This window comes from Anomalospiza imberbis, chromosome 3 (assembly GCF_031753505.1).
Source record: "Anomalospiza imberbis isolate Cuckoo-Finch-1a 21T00152 chromosome 3, ASM3175350v1, whole genome shotgun sequence".
NCBI lineage: Eukaryota > Metazoa > Chordata > Aves > Passeriformes > Viduidae > Anomalospiza > Anomalospiza imberbis.
Genome location: NC_089683.1, coordinates 101,746,639 through 101,770,710, shown reverse-complemented (window position 1 = coordinate 101,770,710; position 24,072 = coordinate 101,746,639). Strand labels below are relative to the sequence as shown.

Sequence of the window (24,072 nt, the reverse complement as noted above, 5' to 3'; positions counted from 1 at the left end):
AAAGACATAAAATACCCATTTTCCAGAGTGTTTTTGGACAGCATCTTACATCAGTCAAATCTGAACCAATTAGTTTTGTCCCCTCCAAGCCAGTCAGGAGAACCAACAGAAAATATTTGTGGAGTTTTTACCCCAGCAGCCATCTGACAACTCCACTGTGGGAGTCAAAGCCGACAGATGGTGCAGGGATGAGGACAGCTCCTTGGCCGTCCAGCAGGTGGCTGGAACAGGCCCCTAGATGTCTACTTTGGGAAGTCAGCTGGGAAGTCTGGAGACTGCTGGGATGGCAGAAGAGTGGAGCATTGAGCAGAGGACTCGATCTCCTGGGAGGAGCTGGATGGTTCTGAGTACAATGAAACCAATCCAGGGCAGATTTACAACAAAGACTCAGTGTTACTCTTGTGCCCACAACCACAGCAACAAAGACATAAAAAGTGCTCTTATCGAGGGTGATCCTGTAATTTCCTGATGTGTGACTGACACTTGGCATGGCCACTGTCCTTTCTGCATCCTCTGCAAGCATGTGAGGCACTGGCCCAGCCTGTGGGAGGAAAATCTGCGGTGCACAGGCTCATCTCCCACACTCCCCTGGAATCCAGATTAACAAATGTAAAAGTATGAAGTACCAGCAGGCTCCAAGTAATTCTAATGAGCCATTAAAATAACCTTTCCATGTAAAATGGAAATTTAAATGAAAATATTACGATAACTACATCCCCATTTGTTCCCTGTATGTTTAAATATGGAGCTTTCCTTTCTCCTCAGGAAAGAAGAAGTAAAAGCAGAGAGTTTTAGGTGTTTTTCTAACGGGAGAGGAATGAAGATGTTTAGTTAAAAATAAGTAATCACCACAGTACTTACTGAAGTGAAATACAACTTACTCCCCAACAGAAGGAAACGACAGCACATACTACTGGGCAGCTGCATTCCCAGAGCTGGGACTTACCACTGGTCCAGTTCCAGATAAAAAAATCAAGCTTTTCTACCACTTTAGTTCTTCTCAATATTTCCTCTACAAAACTAGAGCTTGGATTTGTCTGATTGCTTGAACCTGATCAAAACCCGACCCAATTTTGCCTGTAGTAATATTCCATGTGATGTTTTCATGGAGAAAATTTCATATTGTCACATCATAAAAGAGAACAAGAAGCAGCTGACGAGACAGCAAACAAAATGGCTTCATTTGATACCATTCCAACTTCCACTTTGCATCCTGAAATGAACACAATGGAAAAGGAGAAAACCAAAGTGAGTGGCAAGCGGCCCAGGCCCTGCAGCCGCTCCGTTCACAGGGAGAGGCAGCTCAGGTAACTCACCTGAGCAGAATCCAGCAGCTGCTCACACTGTCCAAGGAGGTCGCAGGGATGGTTCCAGGCAGTCCCTTCTCTCTCTGGCACAGCTGCCCCTACAGCCTATTCCTGCAGCACTGCCTGGAATGTGAACCACAACCTGAGGATGGCTCGTTTAGGTCTGTACATTTCTTGCTGGCCTCCAAATCCCAGAGGGAGTCAGCACAGCTTTGGCAGAGTTAGGGGATTTCTCAGGGAGGGGAAAGAACTACGTTGTGTGGAGGTGAAGCCTTTAAGGGTTCAGTTATGCTGTTCTCTCGAGCTCCACTGTGAACCTCTGAGAACCCTGGGCTCCTCCAGGGAAACCCTCCAAAAGGAAACAATTAATTGATGTCCAGGTTCCTTTTAAAGATTTTAAGGAATCTTCACAAGTCACAACCTCTATGATTAATTGGAAGATCTGCATTATTAAAAAAAAAAAAAAAAACCAACCTTTTTTAACAACACAGATGAGCCAACTCTGCACTGAGGAAATGAAAAGGACTCCAAGCTGGTGATAAATACAAAATTTTATGTGGCATTTCAGTAAAAATATGCCTAAGTATAAATTTGCAACACTTTCATGTAACAGACAACCCTGTGTAACATTTCCAAGAAGAAAACCCACATAACAAGTGCCACCCCCACAGGGGCAGTAGATACAGAGCATTCCAAGACACACATACAAGTTTCACACAGATCCCAAGGACAGGAGGTTTAGAATGCTGGATGGATTTCCAGCCTCTTGAAAAAGGAATCTGCCAGATTTTTGACATGACTTGCTGTTAAGCATTCCCATTCCAGTGGCATGCAGCCCAACTGATATTTAAATTGCTTCTCAACAATTTTAAATTAATTTTGACACACAGCTCTAGTTCACAAGCCTGAAAGGCCCTGTCCTTCATCAAAACATTTTTAACAGTGCCAGCAGCAGCTTCTCCAAGGCCTTTTTGTCTATACTGAGGTTGCAAGAACAAATTCAATTTCTTCATGATTAATCCTAACAGAACAGAGATAACAGTACACCCAGATTGCACAAAAGGTTGATCCTGACCTTTTGAAAACACACCAAGTTTACAACTACTGTCATAGTCTAATTAGCACTACTCTCATGATTCAACTAAAATGCGTTTTAGTGGGAAAATACCTGATCCTGGAAGGTATATTAACATGACACTTCTACTGCACAGCTAATAGTTTTTTCTGTTAAACACAAATTTAGCCTTTACAGTGTTTACTGCCTGCTGTTTCCCAGATAAATATTAGTCAAAACTGAGTATCTCCAGTATCACACTACGGCAATTTTCCTACAAACATAAACTTAAGTTGGAGAGATCAATGGTTGCACAGTATCACCTTTTCTAAGCAAAGCCTTAACCACAATTCAGTGACCTTTGTAGTAAGATACACCAATACACATCAAATAGGGTTAAACCCAGTCAGCATTAATATTCCCTACTTTATTCATGAAAACACAGAAGCAACATCCATCTTATGTTCAAGAACCCTTAGAAGCCTGACCAAGCTCATTTCTAGATTCAACAGAGATCTAAGCTGCTATCACCTGCTGCCTGCTTACTTAATCACCACTCATCAGTGATCTCACAGTTCAGTCTGTCATGGTGGAAAACACTTCATACCTTTGGTTTTAATAATCCAAACCCAACTGTGACATGCCACAACAGAGGAAATGTGAGCAGAGAATTCAGACACACCACAAAGGGGCTTCTGATCTCTCCCACAGCATCGCACAGACCATGTGCCTTTTAGGACAAAGTGCCAATTGTATGGTTTGTTTGCTTGTGAAATCCACAGGGAAACCCAACTCTTGCAAGAACACCTTTTTGTCTTCGAAGTGCACAGTTCTTCTCTTCACACCATAGTGGCCACAAAGTTTCCTTGGTTTTTGCAGATAGAAGTGTAGCTTTTTAAGGGATGCTGTCTGTCTCACCTACTGCTGGGTGCTGTGGCTGTGCTCAGTTAAATGGGACAACACTCAAACATCACAAGCTCTTCTCAAGATAGTGCAATATACAGGTATTATCAAGTCTGTTTTCACCTATGTGAAAGCACATTTAGAGGTGTCCACTATATGGAACTCAAACTCCAGACTGGGAGTACTCCTTAAGAAATTTCAAATTCAGGATATGCGGTGTAATTTTCTTCTTTGAGCAGCTCTACCAGACAAATGCAGAGTTTCTACCACATAGTTTGAAAACATAGATGGTAAAGTTGAGCTTTCTTAGCAAACATGTTCTTTATAAGCATTAAAAAACAACAACAACAAAACAGATTTCAACACAAATTTGCCCTATTAATCTCAGTCTCAAAGGAAACCAGCACTTTGCACTTGCAACTTCTCTTCTGATAGGAGATGATCTCATCTCTGACTACTCTTCGTTCTTGAAGAACAAGATTAAATTCATGCATGTCACCAAGGTTTATGCAACATACATATATTTTAAAAATAATATCAAGATTAGGACACATCTTACATTCATGGTCATACATCAACAAAGCAGGAACATACAGGATCTCATGGAGGGTACTCCTCACCAAAAAAGACTTAGATATTAACCCAAAGGAGTGATACACTGATATGTTTAATGACCCAAGTCTAACCACATCCAATGCTGTCTACCTGACGAGCCGTTTTCACTTTACACAGTTCAACACGCGCACGTTTGTTCTGACAGAAGCAGCCCAAAGCTTCTCACCACTACCCACCTGTGCCCCCTCTCTTTCCCCAACGTGATGATTCCAAAAGTAGAAAAGTGATCAAAGGTAAAACCCTAAGTGCCTCTTCAGATAACATCACTGAAGCAGCTCGAGTTCTGCCAAAAGCATTCTGAGTTGGAAATGGCAGGACTGCACTGCACATGACAAACTTGTACTGGCAAGATAACACAACTTACTGACTCCAAAGTGAGTATTTCCTGCTACAATCTCCTGATGGGAATAAATTACCAAAAGAAAAAAAAAATAGTTGTGCTTTGGCAAAATTTCCCCCCAACCAAAATAATTTCCTTTAAACCTTCTAGAAGTTCCAACACACTTTAAACATTTAGCTGCCACTCTTCCTGCCTGAGGTTTTTAACTACTCCAACTCCTTGGGTCAAACAACTCAAGCTGCACAGCCTCTGGATCACCAAAAATTGCCACATTTGGGGGGTGAGCTGCAGGATCAACTTCCAAAACAAACACAAATAGAAATGGAAGAGAAAGGTGCTTCAGCTGAAAGTGATAAAAACAAACTCATGGCACACAACATTTCTGATAGAAGACCAGTAAGGTGCCTCCTTTCACTAGTGAATTGTCTCTGTGCTTCTGTGGCATTTGGGAACAATCAACACTCAGACAGAAAAGTCACAGTCCTGCCAAGCTACCGTGGAGTTAGAAGTCCTGATCTTGCCCAGGTCAGTCCTTAGAGGGACACATATACAATGATCATTTCAGAGCTGGTGAACTGAGGCTGACACCTCCTTTTTCTCTGAGAGGACATGGAACAGATAAGACACTGATTTTGATTGTCACAGCTAAGGTCAAACAACACACAGCAAATGTGCTTATCAAAGAAAGTAAGCAAGTACTAAGCTTAAAAAAAGAGGAGCCTGCTGGCAGAGCAGAGCTTTGAGTAAACACCAATGACAAATCAAGTGTAAGCTCCAGCTTCAGACCCTGGAGGGGTCTGACACTTCTTTGGTCCAAGTGTACAAGATACACCACTGGGAAAACTATAGTTCCTTCTCAGCCCCCTGACTTTTCCGCTGCCTCACTGTGCTTTCAGTCTCTGATTCAGCTAAAGGCTGCTCACTTAAGTCTTCCATTTCTTCTCCCCCTGATTCTTTTCCAAGTGCTAAATCCTCTTCCGACTCATCGGCACTTGAGTTTGCTGCATCTTCCCCGTCTGAGAGATCTTTGACGTCGGCAGCCTCTTCTGCATCGTCCGCGGAAAGCTCCGCGGCCTCCTCCGGCTCCTCCAGCGCCGCGTTCTCCGCGTTCTCCTTGGTAATTGCTTCTTCTAAACAAAGCAGAGACTGCAGTTAGACTGAATCTCACAGCAAAGCCTTTTAAAATTTCAGGGACATATTCTGAAATACTGATTAATATGATAATGGATTACTGTTATTACTCCAAGTGGGATTGGACCAGATGAGCTTTGAAGTCCCTTCCAACCTGAACCATTCTGTGGTTCTGTGATTGAAAACTTTTCCTTATTTTTCAGTTATTTCCTTAAATCTTCAGTAGATTTCTCCTCTACTTCCATTTATTTTCCTTGCATGTCAGGCACAGATAGACTTTCATTTTATTCCACTAAGTTACAAACCAAAGACAAACCAATTTTACTTGGTTCCTGGATTAGTGGTTCACATCTAAGATCTGAACGGTGTATTGCCCTTCCTCCTACAAACTTACACGTGAAACTACAGCTTCTCATCCTCTTAAAGAGTTCTTACCAGGTGTTTCAGCTCTGTGTTTTGACCTGGCTGGGCAGAGGCAGTCTGAAATCAAAACCAGGACCTGTGGAAAGGAAAAAGGCATTCATTAGCAATAATAAAAATGGCATTTATTAACAATTGCAAAAGTTCCTGCACTCATTCCTTTTAGATAGATAACACAATCAAATTTAGAAAAATTGTATTATCTTGCTTAGAGATAAGAGCTAAATAAAAACATGGAAAAAAGTGCGTTCTCAGTGTGTACTAACCAGAATTCCCTGCTTTCTACTACCCATTTTCTGCCTCCTACTTTCCTAAATTTATTCAGTACTGACACTGCTAACAGCTGAAGAACAGCTCAGAGCACAGTTGAGAATTTTTACATTCTGTAAATTTATGAAAAAACCTTGGTCAAGATTTCCTGTATTTTGGGATGTTATTCCATTCCTATCCCTGGCTCCCCAATACAAATGTGTGTTCCACCTTTTGCGCTCATTATTTAACCAGCCCAGTGCAGAACTCAAAATGCAAGGAAGACATTTGTGCCTCACTGTCACATGCTAAGAATAGTGCAAAGAAAAAGACAGAGCTGACACCGTGTGAAAGAAATATATTTCAATCATTGAAAAGCTTTTTGGAAAGAACTGGGAGATTAACTTCACATTTTTCAGCTTTTTCAGTTGGGTTTTTTTTTAGTGAAGGATTAAGAAGGAGAGTTTCTTTTAAAACATTATATTCACTTGCTCCTAGTTACACTAACTTGTTTTCCTCTCATTTGGTGAAAATCTACCATCTAGAAAAACACAGCTGTTGAAATTGAATAATCAAAAACATTTGCTTGTATACAACAATTCTGTATGCACATCGAGTATAAAAACATGGTTTTGCCTAAATTTAAATTTCAACTGCATTGAAATCACTTCCCAGAACTACTGGGAAATACATTGACAAAGTTTTTTATTATTTCACTAATATTTGGGCTGAAGGGCAGAGATCCACATTCCAGAAACAACTTCTACACATCCTACAAGGAATAGTGACTTAGCAGCAGGTTAAACCAATTACCAGCAGAAATATTTGAACTGTCCTTGCAGCTGCAGAATGCACTTGTGAACAGGCAACTAATCTGAAAAAAGCTAAACCCCCAAATCTTTAAAAAATATTTTCATCCTTTGATCTTGAGTAACAGTGTGGCAGAATCCTTACATTGCTGACTCCCACAAAATCAATTCCTCTGTGGTTAATAAAACTCTCCACAAAGCCTATATTTTTAGAAATTTGGAGTCTTGACCAACTCTGACCACACACATTCCACCCTTAAGTAGAATAGTCTTAGATATAAAAAGGCCAGTACAAGAATCTCTCATTTTAGTGGACGGACTAAACAAATCTAAATCGAAGCATTTCATAAGAATTTGATAAGATTTCATAAGAAGGTGACCTGATTTGTATTGAGGGCACTGTCCAAATGCTTCTTAATCAGTGACAGGCCTGTGGGGACTGACCACCTCTGAGGAGCCTTTTGCAGTGTTTAACCACCCTCTGCTTCCTCATGTCCAGTCTAAACCTCCCTGGCACAGCTTTAATCCACTCTCACACATTCTGGATGTCACAGGGAAGAGCTAGTAGTATTCAGTAATATATAATTAAAGCAAGGTATATTTAAGTGTATCTTATGACCAAAGTTGGTTTTATTTTTTTCACAAGATAATGCAAAGCAAGAGTTCTAGTTAACTGAGAAAAAAAGTAATATTTTCTTACCAAACCCAGGAGCAGGCCAATCAGTAAGGTAGCTAAGATGAAGATGGCATAGGAAATCCAAACATGAACTCCAAGAGTGCCAGTGAGGTAGTTATGAATTTGCTGGAAATTAGAACAAGATACTTAATAACTTCACACCTAAAACCACTTAGGATTTCTACTGCCAACACCATTACATGAATTGCTGTCTGATTAAGACCTTTCATTTAACAGTATTTATACTGAAGTCTTCCCCTTTTGACACCATTAAATCTTGGGGGGTTTTACTGATTTGTTCACATTAAAAGGCTTTTTAAGCAGAGGATGCACAATTCCTTCTCCTTAAGACACTCAGCATTATAGATGCCACACACAACTTTTACTGCAGATGGATGGATGAGGAGCCTTAGAGCTTGCAGGAAAGTATCACATCCTTCATCGTTATGTGGCATCTGTTCATTAACTAAAATTAAGCTATTCAGCTCTTACTTAAGCTTTTTAGCTCTTAAAAGGAGCCACATACTCTAAGCATACACTAAATAAATTATTTCACTTCTAAATGTAAATATAATAACCCAAATACAGTATTAAGATTTTTTTCAAACTTCCTCAAACCTACAAATTCAACTGGCTGAGTCAAGCAGCACATTGAGTCAGTGAGTTGGTAGGAAGTCAATTATGACATGAAATCTCTTTCAAAACAAACCACAATCAACATTTACAAGCGTTTAAATACGAAAATTCCAGAGTATTCCTTTTAAATGTCAGAACATTTTTTGATATTTATTAAGGCCTAAGCAAAGACAGCAGAGCAGGAGCAGTGAGGAAATGTACACCTGAAATATTCATCGAAGTGGAACACAAATTAGAGGTTTCTTCCCAGGACAATTAATCTTTCAGGAAGGAGACTATAGAGAAATAATACCACTTCAAAGTAACCATGGAAGAGAAACATCAGAAGGCTATAAAAAGTAAATATTATCCAGTAAAAGAATCAAAGATACACAACTCAGAGCTCTGCTTGATTCTGTGTTAGTTTGGTGCTTTGTAGAAGTGATACAAACTTGTTCCAACTCTCAACTACATTTCTTTTCTGAAGCACATGTTACAGTAGTAACATATTTTGCTGCAATCAAATACAGTCTCTCAATCTCACTGACACTCAAAGGTTTTAAGAGGATGTTTCCTAACAAAAATCTGAAAATTCTCAGTATTTGGATGCCATGGAAAAACGTGGAAAGTTCCCAAATAAAAGCATCTTGAAATATTTTAAAGTAAAATATGCTTTAATATTTTAAAGCACACTTTATTGTAGCTAAGCATTTCTCCTTTACTTCTGATAATTACTTTAATATCTAAATTCATCATGTTCCTACACAAGTGGTGTTGACAGTTTGAACCCAAACGCAGAAATTATTACTAAAAAATCCCCTTGCCCTCCCTTCTCCTGTGCAATACATGATGCAACTCTCATAAAGGGATAATAAAAATATTCAGTTAAGTATTGACTTTTAAACATATGATTATTCTAAGCATAAAAAGGAATATAGAAAACACTATACAGTTACTTACCCTGATCCATCCCGAGAAGTGAAACAGCCCTGCCATGCCATGCATCCTAGAGAACAAGGAAATGGAAGGACAGGTTCACAGCAGCCCTGTAGCTCCTCTCCCCATTCCTAAATATCCTACAGCTCTTCTTCCTTCTCACAAGAAAAGTAAGGGCCCTCTCTGGATCTTTGATGTGAATTTATACATAATGGTTTCAGCCAGAATGAACTGCAGGCCACTCACGTCTTTGGTTCATCCTTTGTGCCACGCAAGCTTTCTACAATATTTCTAAGCAAATCCCTCTCTCTTAAAACAAATTCTTATATATCCTACACTGTTTGCTGTTCCGAAGGAAAACAAAAGTCTCTCTTGCAAAGAAATAATAATAAAAAAATCTTTAAAGCTAAAGGCTGCCAGTAGCCAGAAGGCATGAAGCAAAAATCTACATAAATGATATTGGAAATGCCACTTTACATAATGTTCAGTGGCTGTATTTCTTTTAATCTCTTTTCAAAGATGACATAAACAAGCCCTAGGAAGCACAAACAAAAGCAAATGTAGAAAATAAGCTGCCTTTATAGGTGAGAAGCTGGTAACCAAGCTGCCAATACTGATGGCTTCTGCAAAGCCTGCAAGTCTAAGGAATAAAGGCCTTTTGTCTTTAAATTGTCAACACAGGACCCTCAATGAATAATGAGATATAAAACACATTCTTGTTAACAAAAATCAAGTGTTACATTATAGAAGAGGGAGACTTCCATCCTGCTACAGGCTCCACAGCTTCCCATTTCCTCTCTAAGATGTAGCCTTGTAGATCTTCCAAGGTCCGGGAGCCGCGGTATCTGCGAAACACTCCATCGTTGGCACTGCAAAACAAACCCCCATCAGCACAGACAGCCCCCAAACTCTGGAGTAAAAAGCCCAACCAAAACCCCCACATACACTACAGATTTCACTTGCTCAGAGCTGAGGATTTGGGAACTGTAATCCATGATAGAAAATCTCAGTTTTTAAACAGTATGGGGTTTTGCCATTTATGAAGCTGCTATTTTTCTTAACTATTCACTGGTGCTACAGCAAATACACAAAGCACATGAGGTTAACAACCAAACCATTTCTAAATACAAGTCAGAATTAAAAGTGCACATATATATGTATTTGTTTGTATATCTGCACGACTCATAATACTCTTAATGAAGGCTTCAATATTTTAAGGATGGCATCACCTTATTGGAGAAGAGATACAGCAAATGTCTTCTTTGCTCCATTTTTAATAGTATGGATAGCAGGGAAACTTAAACTAAAGAAAAGCCTCACATAAGGATTTCATCATGCAATCAAAGCTACAATAACCTGAACTGAAATCAAAAGTCACTCTTCCTTCATTTTCCCCTACTTTTCAGTTACAGATTAAATCAAGTGACAAGTAGGACTCAATAGCTGCAGTTTCCAGTATGACACACTTACTGGTAAATTGTAGGAAGTGTTGTGACAAAGAAACGACCACTCAAGCCTAGAAAGGGAAGAAAATCACACAAACAGTTCAGTAACACTGAAATTTCTCAGCATTCTGACTTTTCTATAAATACCTACATATCTGTATTTTAGAGCAGGCTGCACAGCTTTCACCATTGTTTTGCAAATACAGGTTAACAGTTTGTCTTCAGATATGCTACAAACAGTAACAGACACTAAATATTGGTTATAAATTAAGGAAAAGTGTTTAGCTTGAAAAATGTTTACTGACAGGTAATTTTCCTCATCAATGGATTTGTCTCCTCAGCATTTGCAGGCAGCTGAAGTTTTGGACCAGCCCAGCATTAGATGCACTCAGAGTCCATTACAAAGGGCTGAATTCCTATAGGCAGCAACTGAAATTCATATAAAGTACCAGTGCAGAGTACAGTTATTTAACTTTGCCTTTTATAGAATTCTGTGAAAATCTTTTGGGAAATGAAGGTCTTACGCAGCCTTCAATAAAGCAAACAGCTCCAGGCAACACGATTAGCCATGGAAAAGTATTGGAGCAAAAGGGTTTCTACCTTTAGAGACAAAGATGAGCCATACTGAAATAAGCCAGGTATTTTAAAAAGTTTCAGTGGTAATGTTTTCCTCTGTTTGAATTCCTCTATGGAATAGGCAAAAAAGGATTATGGCTTTTTTTATTGTTTGGTATTTTGTTTGAAGACATGTAAAGCAAATGATATTTAAAGTTCCAGAAAGGAAAGCCTCTTTACTTCAACTTTTGAGCTCTCTGCCTCTATTGCTACGAGAGGCAAGGTGATGAAAAACTTTCTGAAACAGCTAAAAGTTGTGCCAGCACAGAGAGATAAAAAGCCAACAAACCCATAAGTGTAACAGCAGAATGAATAAAGCAGACAGCACAGCTGCACATGGAAAACTGGGTGGAGAGTCACAAAGAACATAATTAGCTTAACAACAGAGAAAGTCACAGGAACACTGAAAGGCTTTTTGAAGTTCTTACAAATGTCACCCAGGCAAAGGAAATAAAACAGCTCAAACCTCTTACCTGTGGCCTATCCTAGAGTGAACACCTAAGAAGCAACTCTGAAATCTAAAAGTTATGAAATACATCTAAGCTCCCCAATATTTTTGGTGGAGGTTTGCTGGTTATCCAAGGCACCTTCCTAGATTTTGAGTCAGCTACAAAACTTAAAAACACATTAAATTGTTTTGGTGCCTGTTTAATACAATCTTGAATTGGCTACAGTTAGCATCTGTCTCTCTCTGCAAATCGAAACTGACATCCACTATGAAATCAGCAGTTAACCAAAAACTAAAAAACCCTTTCAAAACGTACAGAGAATAGAGATGTCATCTAAAACTCTAGCTGCTTTCAGCCAACAACTACTCAAGGCAGACACAGAAGATCCAAGAAGTCTTGTTGTAATTCACAGGTAAATGTCATGATCGGGAACTTAAAAAAGGCACCACATGTATGCAGAATTTAAGGGTCCAGAAGCATCTCCACTATTTGCTTGTTCCACACTGAACATTTCAGTGGAGAAGATGAGGCAAGAGGAAGCACTTTAAGGCTGAAACATCAAGGGACTGAAATCTGCTGTGAAGCCATTAAGACTGGTGGATTCATTCTTCAGGCATCTCCTGCAATTAAGCACCATGAATGGCCACTTTCTCCTGCCGGTCAGGGAAGTGCAGTTTTATGTAACTCTTCACTCATCACTCATCTCATGGTTTTCCCCTAATTGAACACATTTTGACTACTTTCAATTCAATGAAGGGGTTACATAACTACGACTAATTAAAGTACCACTGTGCAAGCAAGAAAGGAGACAGAGCACTTAAACACAACTGAAAGGCTGATGCAAAGCCCACGGTAAAAATACCTCAGTAACTTTGGAGAGCTCCATAGAAACTCGTATCTTCCAAATTACATCAGCACCAAAGGTTAAATATGTAATAAATGTTTGTTTTCCAGTTTGAGCATTCCTTACTTCTAGAAGTGCCTGCAGCTTTCAGTGCTGAGCTGGATGTTGTAGGTTTATTACATGAGCTTTGGTACAAATTCATCATTTTGTTCAGTCCTTTGACTCAGAAGAAACACATGCTTGGGGGTCAGGACTCTCAGCAACATTAGAAATTCAAGTATTAAGTTTACATCTATTTAAACAAGGTAATATTACAACTCATCTGTTCATTACACTATATAATGATTAGTATATGCAGCTTTTTGATACCAGATTTTTTGTATACTTGTGAACTTTTAATGAGACATAAACCTACACAGGGTCTAGAACAGCTGGCATTTTCTTGTCAACTTAGATTGCTGATTCTGAGACAAGACTTTTGATACAGTAAATCTGTTCAGCATGTATTCAACTAATAAACACATTTTTCACACACTTTATAAGGCAAAACCAAAGAAAAATCAGTGAAGTCTGGCCTCTTTTTCCCTAACATCTCATCTATCAGTCTTTTGATACTGCTGATAAAATCCTTTATCCCCTCAAAGCCCAAACAAGAATGAAGCATTCCCAGGAGATGCAGAGGTTTATACAATATTAATACTGCTTGTACAAAGACACATTCAAAACTTTGAAGGGAGTCACCAAAGGAATAAATTAGATTGCACTCATGCTTCTGTGAACAGTTAGGGAAGTGTTTTTATAAACATATTTGCATATGTGCATCACCAACAGGTAACAGCAATAACATCTGTAATATAAAGCACTGCCACAATTAAAGCTGTCAACAAACCAGCAACATGGTGGAAACAGTTAGCAACTTTAATTAAAGAAGGCTTGCTCTACCACATCCAGAAATTCTCCTAATGGGAGGCTACACAGCTGGAATCTTCTGCAGACAGGCTGGAGAAATGAGACAGGCAACAGCTTCCAATGAAGAAGATTAAAATAGAGAATAAGCCTCTTGTAAATCAGCATTAAGCCAGATCACCTCCCCCCCAATTCTTTAATCCCTCAAATTGAGTTTATAAACTTCAGTTCAGAAATACGAACTGTATGGAGAAACAAAGTGTGGATAACATTATTTTGACTTTGAAGCCTAAATAAACAGTAAATGGTAGTTGTATTGAATAATTCCTGTTACTAAAGCACTCTGTTTCATGCTGTACCTGGTTCCTGAGTGACATCCACTTTTCCAACAGTGATGCCGAGCTGCTCACTCTCCTTGGCAAAGCTCTCCCAGGTCGCCTCAATCTGCTGACAGGCTGGACACCAAGGAGCGTAACTGAAGGGGGAAGGCAGAGGAAATATTTTAAAACTCTTACACAACGACATTTAAATTGATTTATTGTACAGAAAATATACAAACACGTCAATCACAAATGAAAAAACCTACAGTTTTTCTTAATCAAGTCTATGGAATAAGACAATTAAAGCTTTTATCAATTCCTATATTCCTCCCCATGTTATTAGAACAAAACAAATCACAGATTTGAGAAATTCATATCCAAACTCCTCACCTCTTGTTATTTATTCTATTTACATAGGAAATAAAATACATTTCCATGGCAGCTATCTGAATTACTGAAGCCAGGTTGTCCTCTGAAGCAGTATCCTTCATCACAACATTTTGTATTTATTTCCCACATCTCAGAACTTCCTGAAATTGCATTTGCCTTAGCCTACTACTCCATACATCACACCATGCCCTTTTTGATAGCAGTCATGAGAGACTTAAAAAGAGCACACATCAAATTCCAGCTGCTCATACTTATCATCTTGTTTTTACCCAAGATTCATTTCAGAAAAATAGGAGTGCTCTTTTCAAGAGCTGAATTTTCTACACTCTTAATCAGAAGAATTAAACCAATTTTGCATCTATTGGTAATATCAATCTGGAAACAGAGCTGCTAATATAAAGGATAACATCAGATAAAATTGATGATAAAATCCCTTTTGCCACCTTTCTGTATTTTAGCCTAACTTGGCTGGCCAAGTCTGCATGAAACTTGTGCAACTTGCCAAGCTCTGTTAGACACACTGAAGGGAACCAGGACTGGGAGGTACAGCCTGAGGTGGGGCAATCGCCCATGCACAGACTCAGCCTTTTACTAATGAGGAGAGACCTTTATGGGATTTAATCTGATTTACCAGGGCGGGGATGGAGGCTTCTGGCAGCAAAAGCAGTGAGTATGGGGACACTCCCCTTGTCACAGTGTTCCACAAATGCCACCATAAAAGCAGTGAGTATGGGGACACTCCCCTTGTCACAGTGCTCCACAAATGCCACCATAAAAGCAGTGAGTCTAGGAACACTCTCCTTGACACAGTGCTCCACAGATGCCACCACACTCCCCATCCATTGCAAACCATAGAAACACATTCCCTCCTGGGCAGAGTCTAAGATCCTTAGTACAAAACCATCACTGGGAACCTTCACAAGGTTCTCCACTCCTTTGGTTTCTCAGCCACCACTGCTGTGTGACCGAGGGACTGGGAATCCCTGTTCTCTGGCTGTTGCCAGGAATGCTTACCTCCCTACTGGCTGCAGACAGAGATATCCTCAGCCACCCCCAAATATTTCATATGAATAATGCTTAATGTAAAACAGATCATTTCTCATAGAAGAGGTGGAATTAAATGTACTCTGAGTCCGTTGTGGTTGTTTTTAAACGCCTGTATTTAAAAAGGGAATCTTGTCACTTGGCAGTTTCAAGGACACAAATTAAAAATACTTGTTTTATTTAACTGTACAAGAAATTTATGAGTCTAACTGTGAAAGCTTATATCTTGTCTTTTAAAGTCAACATCATTCTGTGTGAAAGCATCTGCAAAAAGGACAAGTCTTATCCTGTCAAGAGACAGCCCCTCAGTATCTTTCCAAAAGATGCTGGAAACAAGTCTGACATGCAGCGATGTTCTCCACTGTGCTGCTGGCCCAGAGAGAGCTTTTAATAACAGTCTGACAGATACTGTACTTTTACAAACAGGATTATTTTATTATAGAAGCTTGACTGATAAATAAGAACCTGCAAACATCCATCAGATAATGCAGCTGGTGTTGCTCTAAAATGAAAGAGAGAAGTTTGACTGTTTTCTAAATCCAGCTTCTCTAGATGTCTCAAATTCATACCATGAGATTTTCAAAATCAATACATCTTGTTTAATCTGATTTTGGAATAGAAATTTCGACCCCATCAAAATTTATATTTACATTTGACACGTGTGAGCATTTCTCCTGAAGGAAGTGGAATATTCAATACACGACTAAAACTCATATGATTGAAAATATTTCCTTTGGGTCAAAGCAGCATGAAAATCTACGCATGTCACAGTTCAGCAGTGACAGGACATAACAGTGAACTTCACAAAAAGCTGTGGTTTTTGGATGTCTAATTTTTAGTATCAATATTGGACATGGGATGGCAATAGTTCCATATAAAGCTGCAAGATCCAGCTACTCCAGCCAAACATTGGCACAGACAAACAGGATTAAAATATTTGCTTTACGTTCCTGAAATTAAACATCCAGTTCTTGCCAGCCAGGAAACAGCCTGTCCCCACACGTTTAAAGAGAGAACTCGCAATAGACATCAGATTTCTGCAAGAGTTACCACTGCTGTTTACCTCAACACCCTCACTTTCCTGGAGCTTTCACGTCCATATTTGTTGTGCAGCATTTGAGGCATCGAGGAATTAATGACTACCTCCCGGATATAACAACAAAATTTACATTACCAAAGCTTTATTGTGTTTCTCTCTCAGTCTTAAAATACTGAAAAAGTGTAAGGGAAGGTAAGTTACTGAAGAGTAAAATACCTCACACTTAGGACATATTTATCAAAAGTTTTAAAAAACTTCCTGCACCCTGAAGGACTGAGGGAAGTACTTGATTTCAACAAGGTCTTTAGAACAGTGGCAGATCCGTATTTCCACAGAAGTTATGGTACAACTACCATTCTTAAATTCAAGGAAAAAAATATCATCTGTAGGAGCAGGGAAACAGACCCTCGTGTCTGCTGTGGAACCAGTCTTTGTTACTTTTCAAGGCACAAAATGCAAGAGAAGGTCCCTGGCAAAAGCAGATGTAACCAAATTTCTTCTGCCATACTCCAGACAGGCCAGGAAACAATTAGCACTTTGGCAACATCACCAAATTTAGGGCTGTCACTCCCATTCCTTCTCCCTGAGCATAAAGGGATAGCTCTATTAACCGGCAGGGCACAGGGTGCAGTGCAAAAGGTGTGACAAGAAAACAGGCCAAGTCAAAAATCAAAGTCTTGTGGAATTTAAATCAAGACTTGGGAACCCTGTTAAGGAAAGAAAGCTTTCAGTAGCCTGTTACACATTAAAAGGCAATTTGCTGATCTCCATCATAGCTAAAAGTGACACACTGCCAAACTATTCACTGCAAGCAGGTATTGCACATTCCTCAACACACAACTCATTCCTGATGCTTCCAGACCTCTTCCATAGCACTGTTTTACAGCTGAAATGCTCTCACACACGGTCAGCCCTCCATAAAAAAGACAGCAAACATCTATCACAGCAACAATTATTGACCTCAGTGAACTAAAATCACTATTTCCAAGTATCCAGGTGTTTTCTGCTCCTACTCCATTACAATACCTAAAGCTTTTTGCAGAGGGCACAAAGAAAGCAGTTGAAAAGCAAAGTTTGAAGCTCTCAGGCTCAGGCTTTGCTTTTGACTTCTATTTATCTCTGATCTAAAGCACAAAAGAACAAGCTTTGGCTTTCAAATACCAGCAACTTCACTGAGGCAGTACAAAAAAACACAGTCAAGTGAAAACCAGTTTGACCAAAGGTGCCATTCACCCCTCTCAGGGACTTTGACAAGATGTACTGATACATTTTAGAGCCCGAGCCACTCCTCTCTCTTCTTGCACCTACCTGGCACTGAATTCACCATTTCACTCCTTTCCAAGTACATTTAACGGTTTCTTTTTTATCTGCTTTTTCACTACCATTACCAACAATAACAGATGTAACCTCGAGTACCATTCCACACTTTGCTCGAATAGCCATTTCACCAAGTTGCACGAATCAGGGAAAAAGGCAAAACAGCTTATGGATACAGGCATGAGAGGATTTGCTAAACTGAAAACAGCAGAACTTGCTCAAACTAAGCTGCTTGATGGAGATCATACTGGGAATGCTATTAAAATAAGAGCAAAAATGTTGGGACAGTACCCAACAGAATGGTAAAAGAAGCATCAGAATTAAATTATTTTTTTAAATAGTTTTGCCTTATTGCTACAGATCTCACAAGCATACAAAATGAAAAAAAATAAAAAAGACAATTCTAAACACAGGTAGGTCTTGGGGTAGGATAGGCAGCTTTGTAATGCCAACAAAAGAAAAGCTCCAGATCAACTGTGCAGTTTTAATGACTTTTCAAGTGAGCAGGTGGCAGCCAAAGATACAGAAGTTGGTTCCTGTCATTTACCCGGATCTGTATCACCACAACACAAGCCCTGGAAGCTATCAAGGAGCTTCCTGCCGAGTACCAAACCTCTCCAAACCAGAGAAGGCTTTTTTTTTTTTTTTTTTAAAGAAAGAGAAATTTTAATAATAGAAAAAAAAAAAAAAAAAACAGAAAGCAAATAAATCAATGAAAAAATTTGAGAATTATTCTAGAGCTTCAGCAGATTAAGTTCCATCATTCTACATATTTTTATGTCCCCTTCTGCACCTGTTTTGTTTTGCTTCTGCTACAAAGGGTATTTCAGCATCACATTTTTGCAGTTTTTGTTCAGCCAATGCCCTGCACAGCACACAGCTGTGTTCAGTTATTAAATAAAATGTTTGGTCACTTCCTCTGTACTCAGCCAGCAGAGCTGCAGAGGCTTCAAAACCAACACAGAGGTTTGATAATTTGCTTTTCATTCCCTCTGCTTTTTGGCTTGTATAACGTTTTGGGTTGCTGAGTATATTTAAGAATAGGACAAAGAAAACCCTGGACACTAACAAGTAAAAGACTAGACACCCTTAAGTGACAGAAAATTCTCAATCTTGTTGAATTCTTAACCTAACTGACAGTAACTGTTAAATAGTTTAGCACATCCTTTGGGATTTTATTTACACTAAGTATTTCAAACTAAGTGATTAAAAGCATTAAACCATCCACATGCCAAAACATTCAGTTTCATTTTTAGCACACCCCCTTGAAGGTACAGACTAAAGGTGCTGGTGGGAGGGCTAAACCCTTGCAACGAGCTGGCCACGGAGACAGCAGAGCAATGTTTAATGGTAAGTGACAATGAAAAAATAAAAAGTATGGGCCTACACTGTAAGTATAATGAGCCTTGGAAACATGACTATTAACTGGTCTCCTGATTTTCACCTGGCTAGAATTAAAATGGACAAGGAAGACATTTTTTCAGGTACACACAGCAGTAAGTCTGTGCTGCAACAAAGGGGAACCAAAACATTTAACACCCTACTTGGGAACAAGCACATGAAGCGCTGCAGATGCACCAAAAGCATAAATAGTTTTATTTGTAACCAGAGGCACAAAGACAACAAGTTCATTGATGGGTTGGGTTTTTTTGTTTGCTTGTTTTAATTTACTTCAAAACAAAGAGGATGTTAAATTAATACAAATCAAGTTTGGAACAAGTTTTGTTTACAAATGCAAAATGCACTTTTAAGTAAGCAGACCAGAAATTAGTTTTATGTGTTCCAAACAGACACTATATTAAAGACAAAAAGAAAACTCATCATATTAATGAATCATTATCTCACAGCTACAGAACAGAGATAAGGAAATAGGGAAACTTTTAAACACAGCTCATTCCAGCATCACACTCACAGCACTCCAGCCCAGACCTGTGTGCTGTGATAGTAACAACATCCAAAAGATGGTTCAATGTCTAGCAGATACAGAACCTCCTCCAAAATACTTTTATCAATAAAATGCAGCAGCGCTTCCAGGGCCTGCAATTTTTCCAGCTATGAATAACAAAATATTTGCAAAAAGCCAGCGGAGTACACACACCTCAGCTAGGGGGAATGAAGGAAGAAAAATCCTATTTCTGCTACAGATGCCACACACAAGTAATTTCAAACCTAAGTTTCTCTATTTATGCATCTGGGAAGAACAAAAAAACTGGAATTACACAGTGATTTTCCACTCCCAAATAGAAAAACTGACCTTAAACACCAGCTGTACCTGTTCCTACCAAGGCAAGAGGTTTCAAAAGAGCAGCTGATGAAAATATTTTTTTTTCATGAAGATGTTAGAGTAACATTTGCATTAAAAAAAGTACTGCTCAGAAAACAAATGTCTTATAAATAAGTAGGAAGTTCTTTAAACAAATGAGGTTTTAATGAGCATTGCTGCAGTCCTAGCAGCCAGCCTGAGACAGCATTGAAGGAATCCATGAACTGACACGCAGGACTCCTGTATGGATCACTAGCTCTAAAGCAGATAAAAATCTGTAGAAGCCAAAATCCATCAGAATGGAAACTGCTGCAAGAATTGGATTAGTCTGCGTTTGCTGTTCTCCCCACTGAAGCCACCTGGGCAGAGAATTCTCACCCAGAGTTTCAGCCACAAGCCCAGTAAGGAATATTAGGCAAGAGGGATGCAGCTGCTGCCCATGGGAAAACTCAATGGCTGTAAGATGCTGCCTGCCCAGCTTCACTCTCAAAATAAAACTGAATTTTCTCTTACAGATATCTTGTCTTCTCTTATAGATATTTTGACGATGAGGACCAGGAGCAGGGATGGGGAGGAAACCCAGAACAGATTTCACCCGGAAAGCGCACAGAGGAAAAACCCCGGACCAGATTCTGCCTGGAAAACATTAAAAAAATCAGTCCTGGAGCTCAAACTCCCACTAATTCCACATTGGCAGCACTGAGTTTGCATCCTCATTAAAAACAAAGGTTCCTCCTCAGGAGAAAAGCAGAAAGCACCAATAACGAACCACAGGAAATAGCGTGGAGACCCGAGGATCTTCCACACATCAAACACTGAATAAAACTAATTGGAGTTTGATTTAAGCAATGCAGCAACATGTACCATGCCCAGCTAACACTAAAGCTAACTCTGGCACCATTGCTGTGGTCAGCAATCTCTCACTCTGAACCAAAGACCAATTTTTCAATTGGAGTAAAGGCTTCCAAAGGACTCAAATTGTTTGCTACCCCAACCACTTCTGATTTCAGTCAGTTCCTCTCTTTTTATTTCTTCAAAGGCATGCACCACTAGTTATTTAAATATTTTATTTTAGAAATCAAAATTTTGAGTCACCAAAAATAATCTTCCTCCTTAAAACTCACCTGTGTATGAATCAGTAACTTTCATACAATTGCTTCCACATTGGACTAAGTGAAAAAACTTCAATTTAAAACAAATTTATTCTTTCCTCCACCTTTTGATAAATGAAGAGAGACACAAAACCCATTCTAAATCCTCAACCACAACAGTTAGCATTCCTGGGTCACTATCAGCTGTTTCAAGATCGTTACCACCTATTCAGTGATTAACACCAGGGTCCAGTAGGATCCTGAGCACTAGAGCCCTAAGAAAGGCAATAGTCCATCTCACAAAGAAGAGACTGGAAATAAACCAAATTAAAGAGCAAGCCAAAACTTTAAGTAGCTAGCTAAGTATCTAGGAGGGAGCAGGAGTTCAGATGTTCAAACTGTTTTAAACTCAAGCACTTGCACAGAGTAGCACACACGCAACAATAAAATCCTATTTTATAGCTGCACGGCCCACAGGTACCACGTGACTGTACTGCCTACTTAAACTACTTTTTTATTCATTGCTGTCCTAAAAAAAACCCCTCAAGCTCCATTCCCCCCTTCTAAATACAAGCAGGTGAGTGAGGCTCCACCAAAAATAAAGTCACGTGCATTTCAAGAATTGTGTCATGTCACAGGCAAAGCCACGGCTCCAAGTACAGTCAGTCAGAAGTTAATGAAATCTGATGCATCTGCCTTGAATGAGAACTCCGAGCTCAAGTCAAGGCTGGGATATTATGTAATCCTGCTTTGGAAGCTACTCCTGCTAAATATTCCCTATGGAATTCAGCCCTCTTGGAGCTCACACAGAACCCAGGGGCAAGGGGCAGTGCTGGACACTATTCCCAGTGACCCATTTCATTTAACCTTGGACACTCAGATGAGAACCCGAGGGACAGCTGCTTCACAGAATCACGGAATGGTTGGGGCTGGAAGGGGATCTTGAAGACCATCCAGTGCCAACCCCCGGCCACGGTCAGGGACACCTTTCTCTGGACTAGGTGGCTCCAAGCCCCATTCAGCCTGGCCTCGAACACTTCCAGGGATGAGGCATCCACAGCTTCTCTGGGCAAACTGTGCCAGGCCTCACCATTCCCACAGTAAATAATTTCTTCCCCAATATCCAATTTAACCCAACTATCTGTCAGTTTGAAGGCACTCCTCCTTGGTCTGTCATGACACACTCTTCTAAACAGTCTTTCCCCATCTTCCCTGTAAATTCCCTTCAGGTACTGGAAGGCCCCATTTAGGTTACCCAAAGTCTTCTCTTTTCCAGGGTGATCAATTCCAATTCTCTCAACCTTTCCTCAAAGGAGAGATGCTCCATTCCTCTGATCAACTTGGTGGCCTGCTCTGGGCTCGCTCCGACACCTCCACGTCCTTCATTCCATAACCTTCATTCCACTCTGTCTGGAGTGACCCGTTTAACCTTGGGCACTCTGTGCCCACTCAGGCCGGGAACCTGCGGGGCTCTGTTCGGCCATCCCTGCAGAGACCAGGGTGTGCCCGCCGGCTGAATGCGGGCGGAGGGGACCGCGGGCACCGCCCGCCGCCTCCCTCACGCCGTCCCCGGGCAGCCACTGCCGGCGTGGGGAAGGCCGGCCCGGCCCCCTTCTCCCCACAGCGGGGCTGGTGTCACCGGCCATGCCCGCAGGGAACTCCTCGCAGGGAACCCCCCTCGCCCCCCCAGCCACGCTGCCTCCGAGGCGGGCGGGAAAGCGGCCGCTACTCACAACTCCAACATCCACTGGCCCTGCAACACCAGGCTCCAGTTGGAGCCGCACAGCACTCGCACGCTGCTCCGCGGCTCGCCGGGGCTGTAGAAGGAGGAAGAGAGGCAGGCGGCGGGACCCAGCAGCGCTACGAGTAACAGAGCGCCGAAGAGACGCCGCGCCTGGCGCCAGCGGCCCGGCGCCATGTTGGGCCCGCCCGCCCTCAGGAAGTCGGGGCAGGAGCGGCCGCCGCGGGGGCGGGGCCTGCGCGGGGCAGGGGCGGCTCCTCCCGCCCCGCCCGCCCCTCACGGCGGGAGCGGCCGGGCACGGGCCCCGAGCCGTCCCGGGAGCCAAGTGCTGCTCCGACAGGGCTTCCGGGCACCTGCTCCGGCCACAGCTTGCAGAGTGCTCGATCAGGTTCCCCCAGCTTTCTTGCAATCGGGCGCGCTCGCGGTGTTGTGGGAGCTGGTTAAACAGCGGTAATGGCTTCGGCGGGGTGCTGTGAGGCACCGGCGCTGCGGGATCTCCTTAAAGCAAGTGCTCCCCGTCCCGAGGGGCTGTCGCGGGCTCACAGAATCCCAGAGCAGTTCGGGGTGGAGCAGACCTCAGTCCAAGCCCCCTGCCAAGGCGGGGTCACCCAGAGCAGGTGACACAGGAACGCGTCCAGGTGGGTTTGGAATTTCTTCGGACAGGAATGCTCCATGGCCTCCCTAGGCTGCCTGTTCCGGTGCTACCTCAACCTGAACTTAAAGAATTTCTTTCTAGTGTTGAGGTGAAGCTTCTGGATGCATTCTTCACTCCCTCCCAGACACATAGCGCTGTGTTTCCCTTGACTTCAATGAGCTTCCTGTCAGCCCCATCCTTTTGGCTTCTTAATTAATGGAAATTTTAAAAATCGAGTTCTTTACTTAACCTGGTAAATTGACCAGGGAAAAAAAAAAATTAGAAGAGATCACCGTACAGGTCTAGGCTGCCTTATTGTCTGCTGTGAAAATCTTTGTTTGGCTGGAGATTATCTTGGCATGGAAGTAACTTATGGTGAACAATTTAATAACAGTTCCTGCAACACAATGCTGATAAGTCCTGTTCGTAAAACATTCGTACTTTTTTTTCCCTCAGCAGAGGAAATACTAGTGTCTATCACCTGTGAATTTTGTTGCACTTTACCAGTTTATTTTATGAGGCTCCTTTACATCACTCCCATATTTCCCCCCAGGATTCTGGGCTTGATCAAACCATTCCTTAAAGCCCAAGTATTGGTCTGGCCTTTATTTTCACTGAAACAGACTCAGGGATAATATTTGGTGACAGAAGCAGAAGATGCTGCTAGCACCACTCTCACTATGCAGAAATGGAACCATGGCAGAATTTTTTTTCTCTTTTCTTACTTCTCAGGAGTAATGAGGCCTCTCCCAATGACTCAGTGACACTCTCCTCAGCAGGTATTCCAACAGTACCTGCCCTTACCAAAGAATTTTGCTGACAGCTTCCCAGCACTGCAGAGATCCCTTAATTTTTTGAGCCATCTTGTCACTGCAGTTAATGCCAGCTGAGGATTAAATAAGTAAAAGCCTCTCAGAAC

General features: G+C 41.1%; 1 protein-coding gene across 2 annotated transcripts; it reads right to left on the bottom strand.

Moving 5' to 3' along the window:
- Nucleotides 1–1,845: 1,845 nt before the first annotated feature.
- Nucleotides 1,846–22,729, bottom strand: TMX4 (thioredoxin related transmembrane protein 4). Of its 2 annotated transcripts, none has more exons than XM_068186094.1 (8): nucleotides 22,512–22,729; nucleotides 13,674–13,789; nucleotides 10,526–10,571; nucleotides 9,796–9,924; nucleotides 9,080–9,125; nucleotides 7,529–7,630; nucleotides 5,786–5,849; nucleotides 1,846–5,346 (listed from the first exon to the last, which is right to left on the bottom strand). In XM_068186094.1, exons 1-8 carry the CDS (start codon nucleotides 22,694–22,696, stop codon nucleotides 5,063–5,065), a joined length of 972 nt encoding a protein of 323 aa, XP_068042195.1. In that variant the 5' UTR covers nucleotides 22,697–22,729; the 3' UTR covers nucleotides 1,846–5,062. The 2 variants fall into 2 exon arrangements, with proteins under 2 accessions (XP_068042195.1, XP_068042194.1); XM_068186093.1 differs by having other exon boundaries at nucleotides 1,846–5,349; nucleotides 22,512–22,728.
- Between the last annotated feature and the right edge of the window lie 1,343 nt (nucleotides 22,730–24,072).

Coding starts and splice junctions, on each gene's coding strand:
- TMX4 (XM_068186093.1), bottom strand. CDS start 22,696: ATGGCGCCGGGCCGCTGGCGCCAGGCGCGGCGTCTCTTCGGCGCTCTG. Junction 9,126..9,795: donor AAGTCTCCCTCTTCTATAAT/GTAACACTTGAT, acceptor CTTGTTCTCTAG/GATGCATGGCATGGCAGGGC. Junction 7,631..9,079: donor ACTTCTCGGGATGGATCAGG/GTAAGTAACTGT, acceptor TCTAATTTCCAG/CAAATTCATAACTACCTCAC.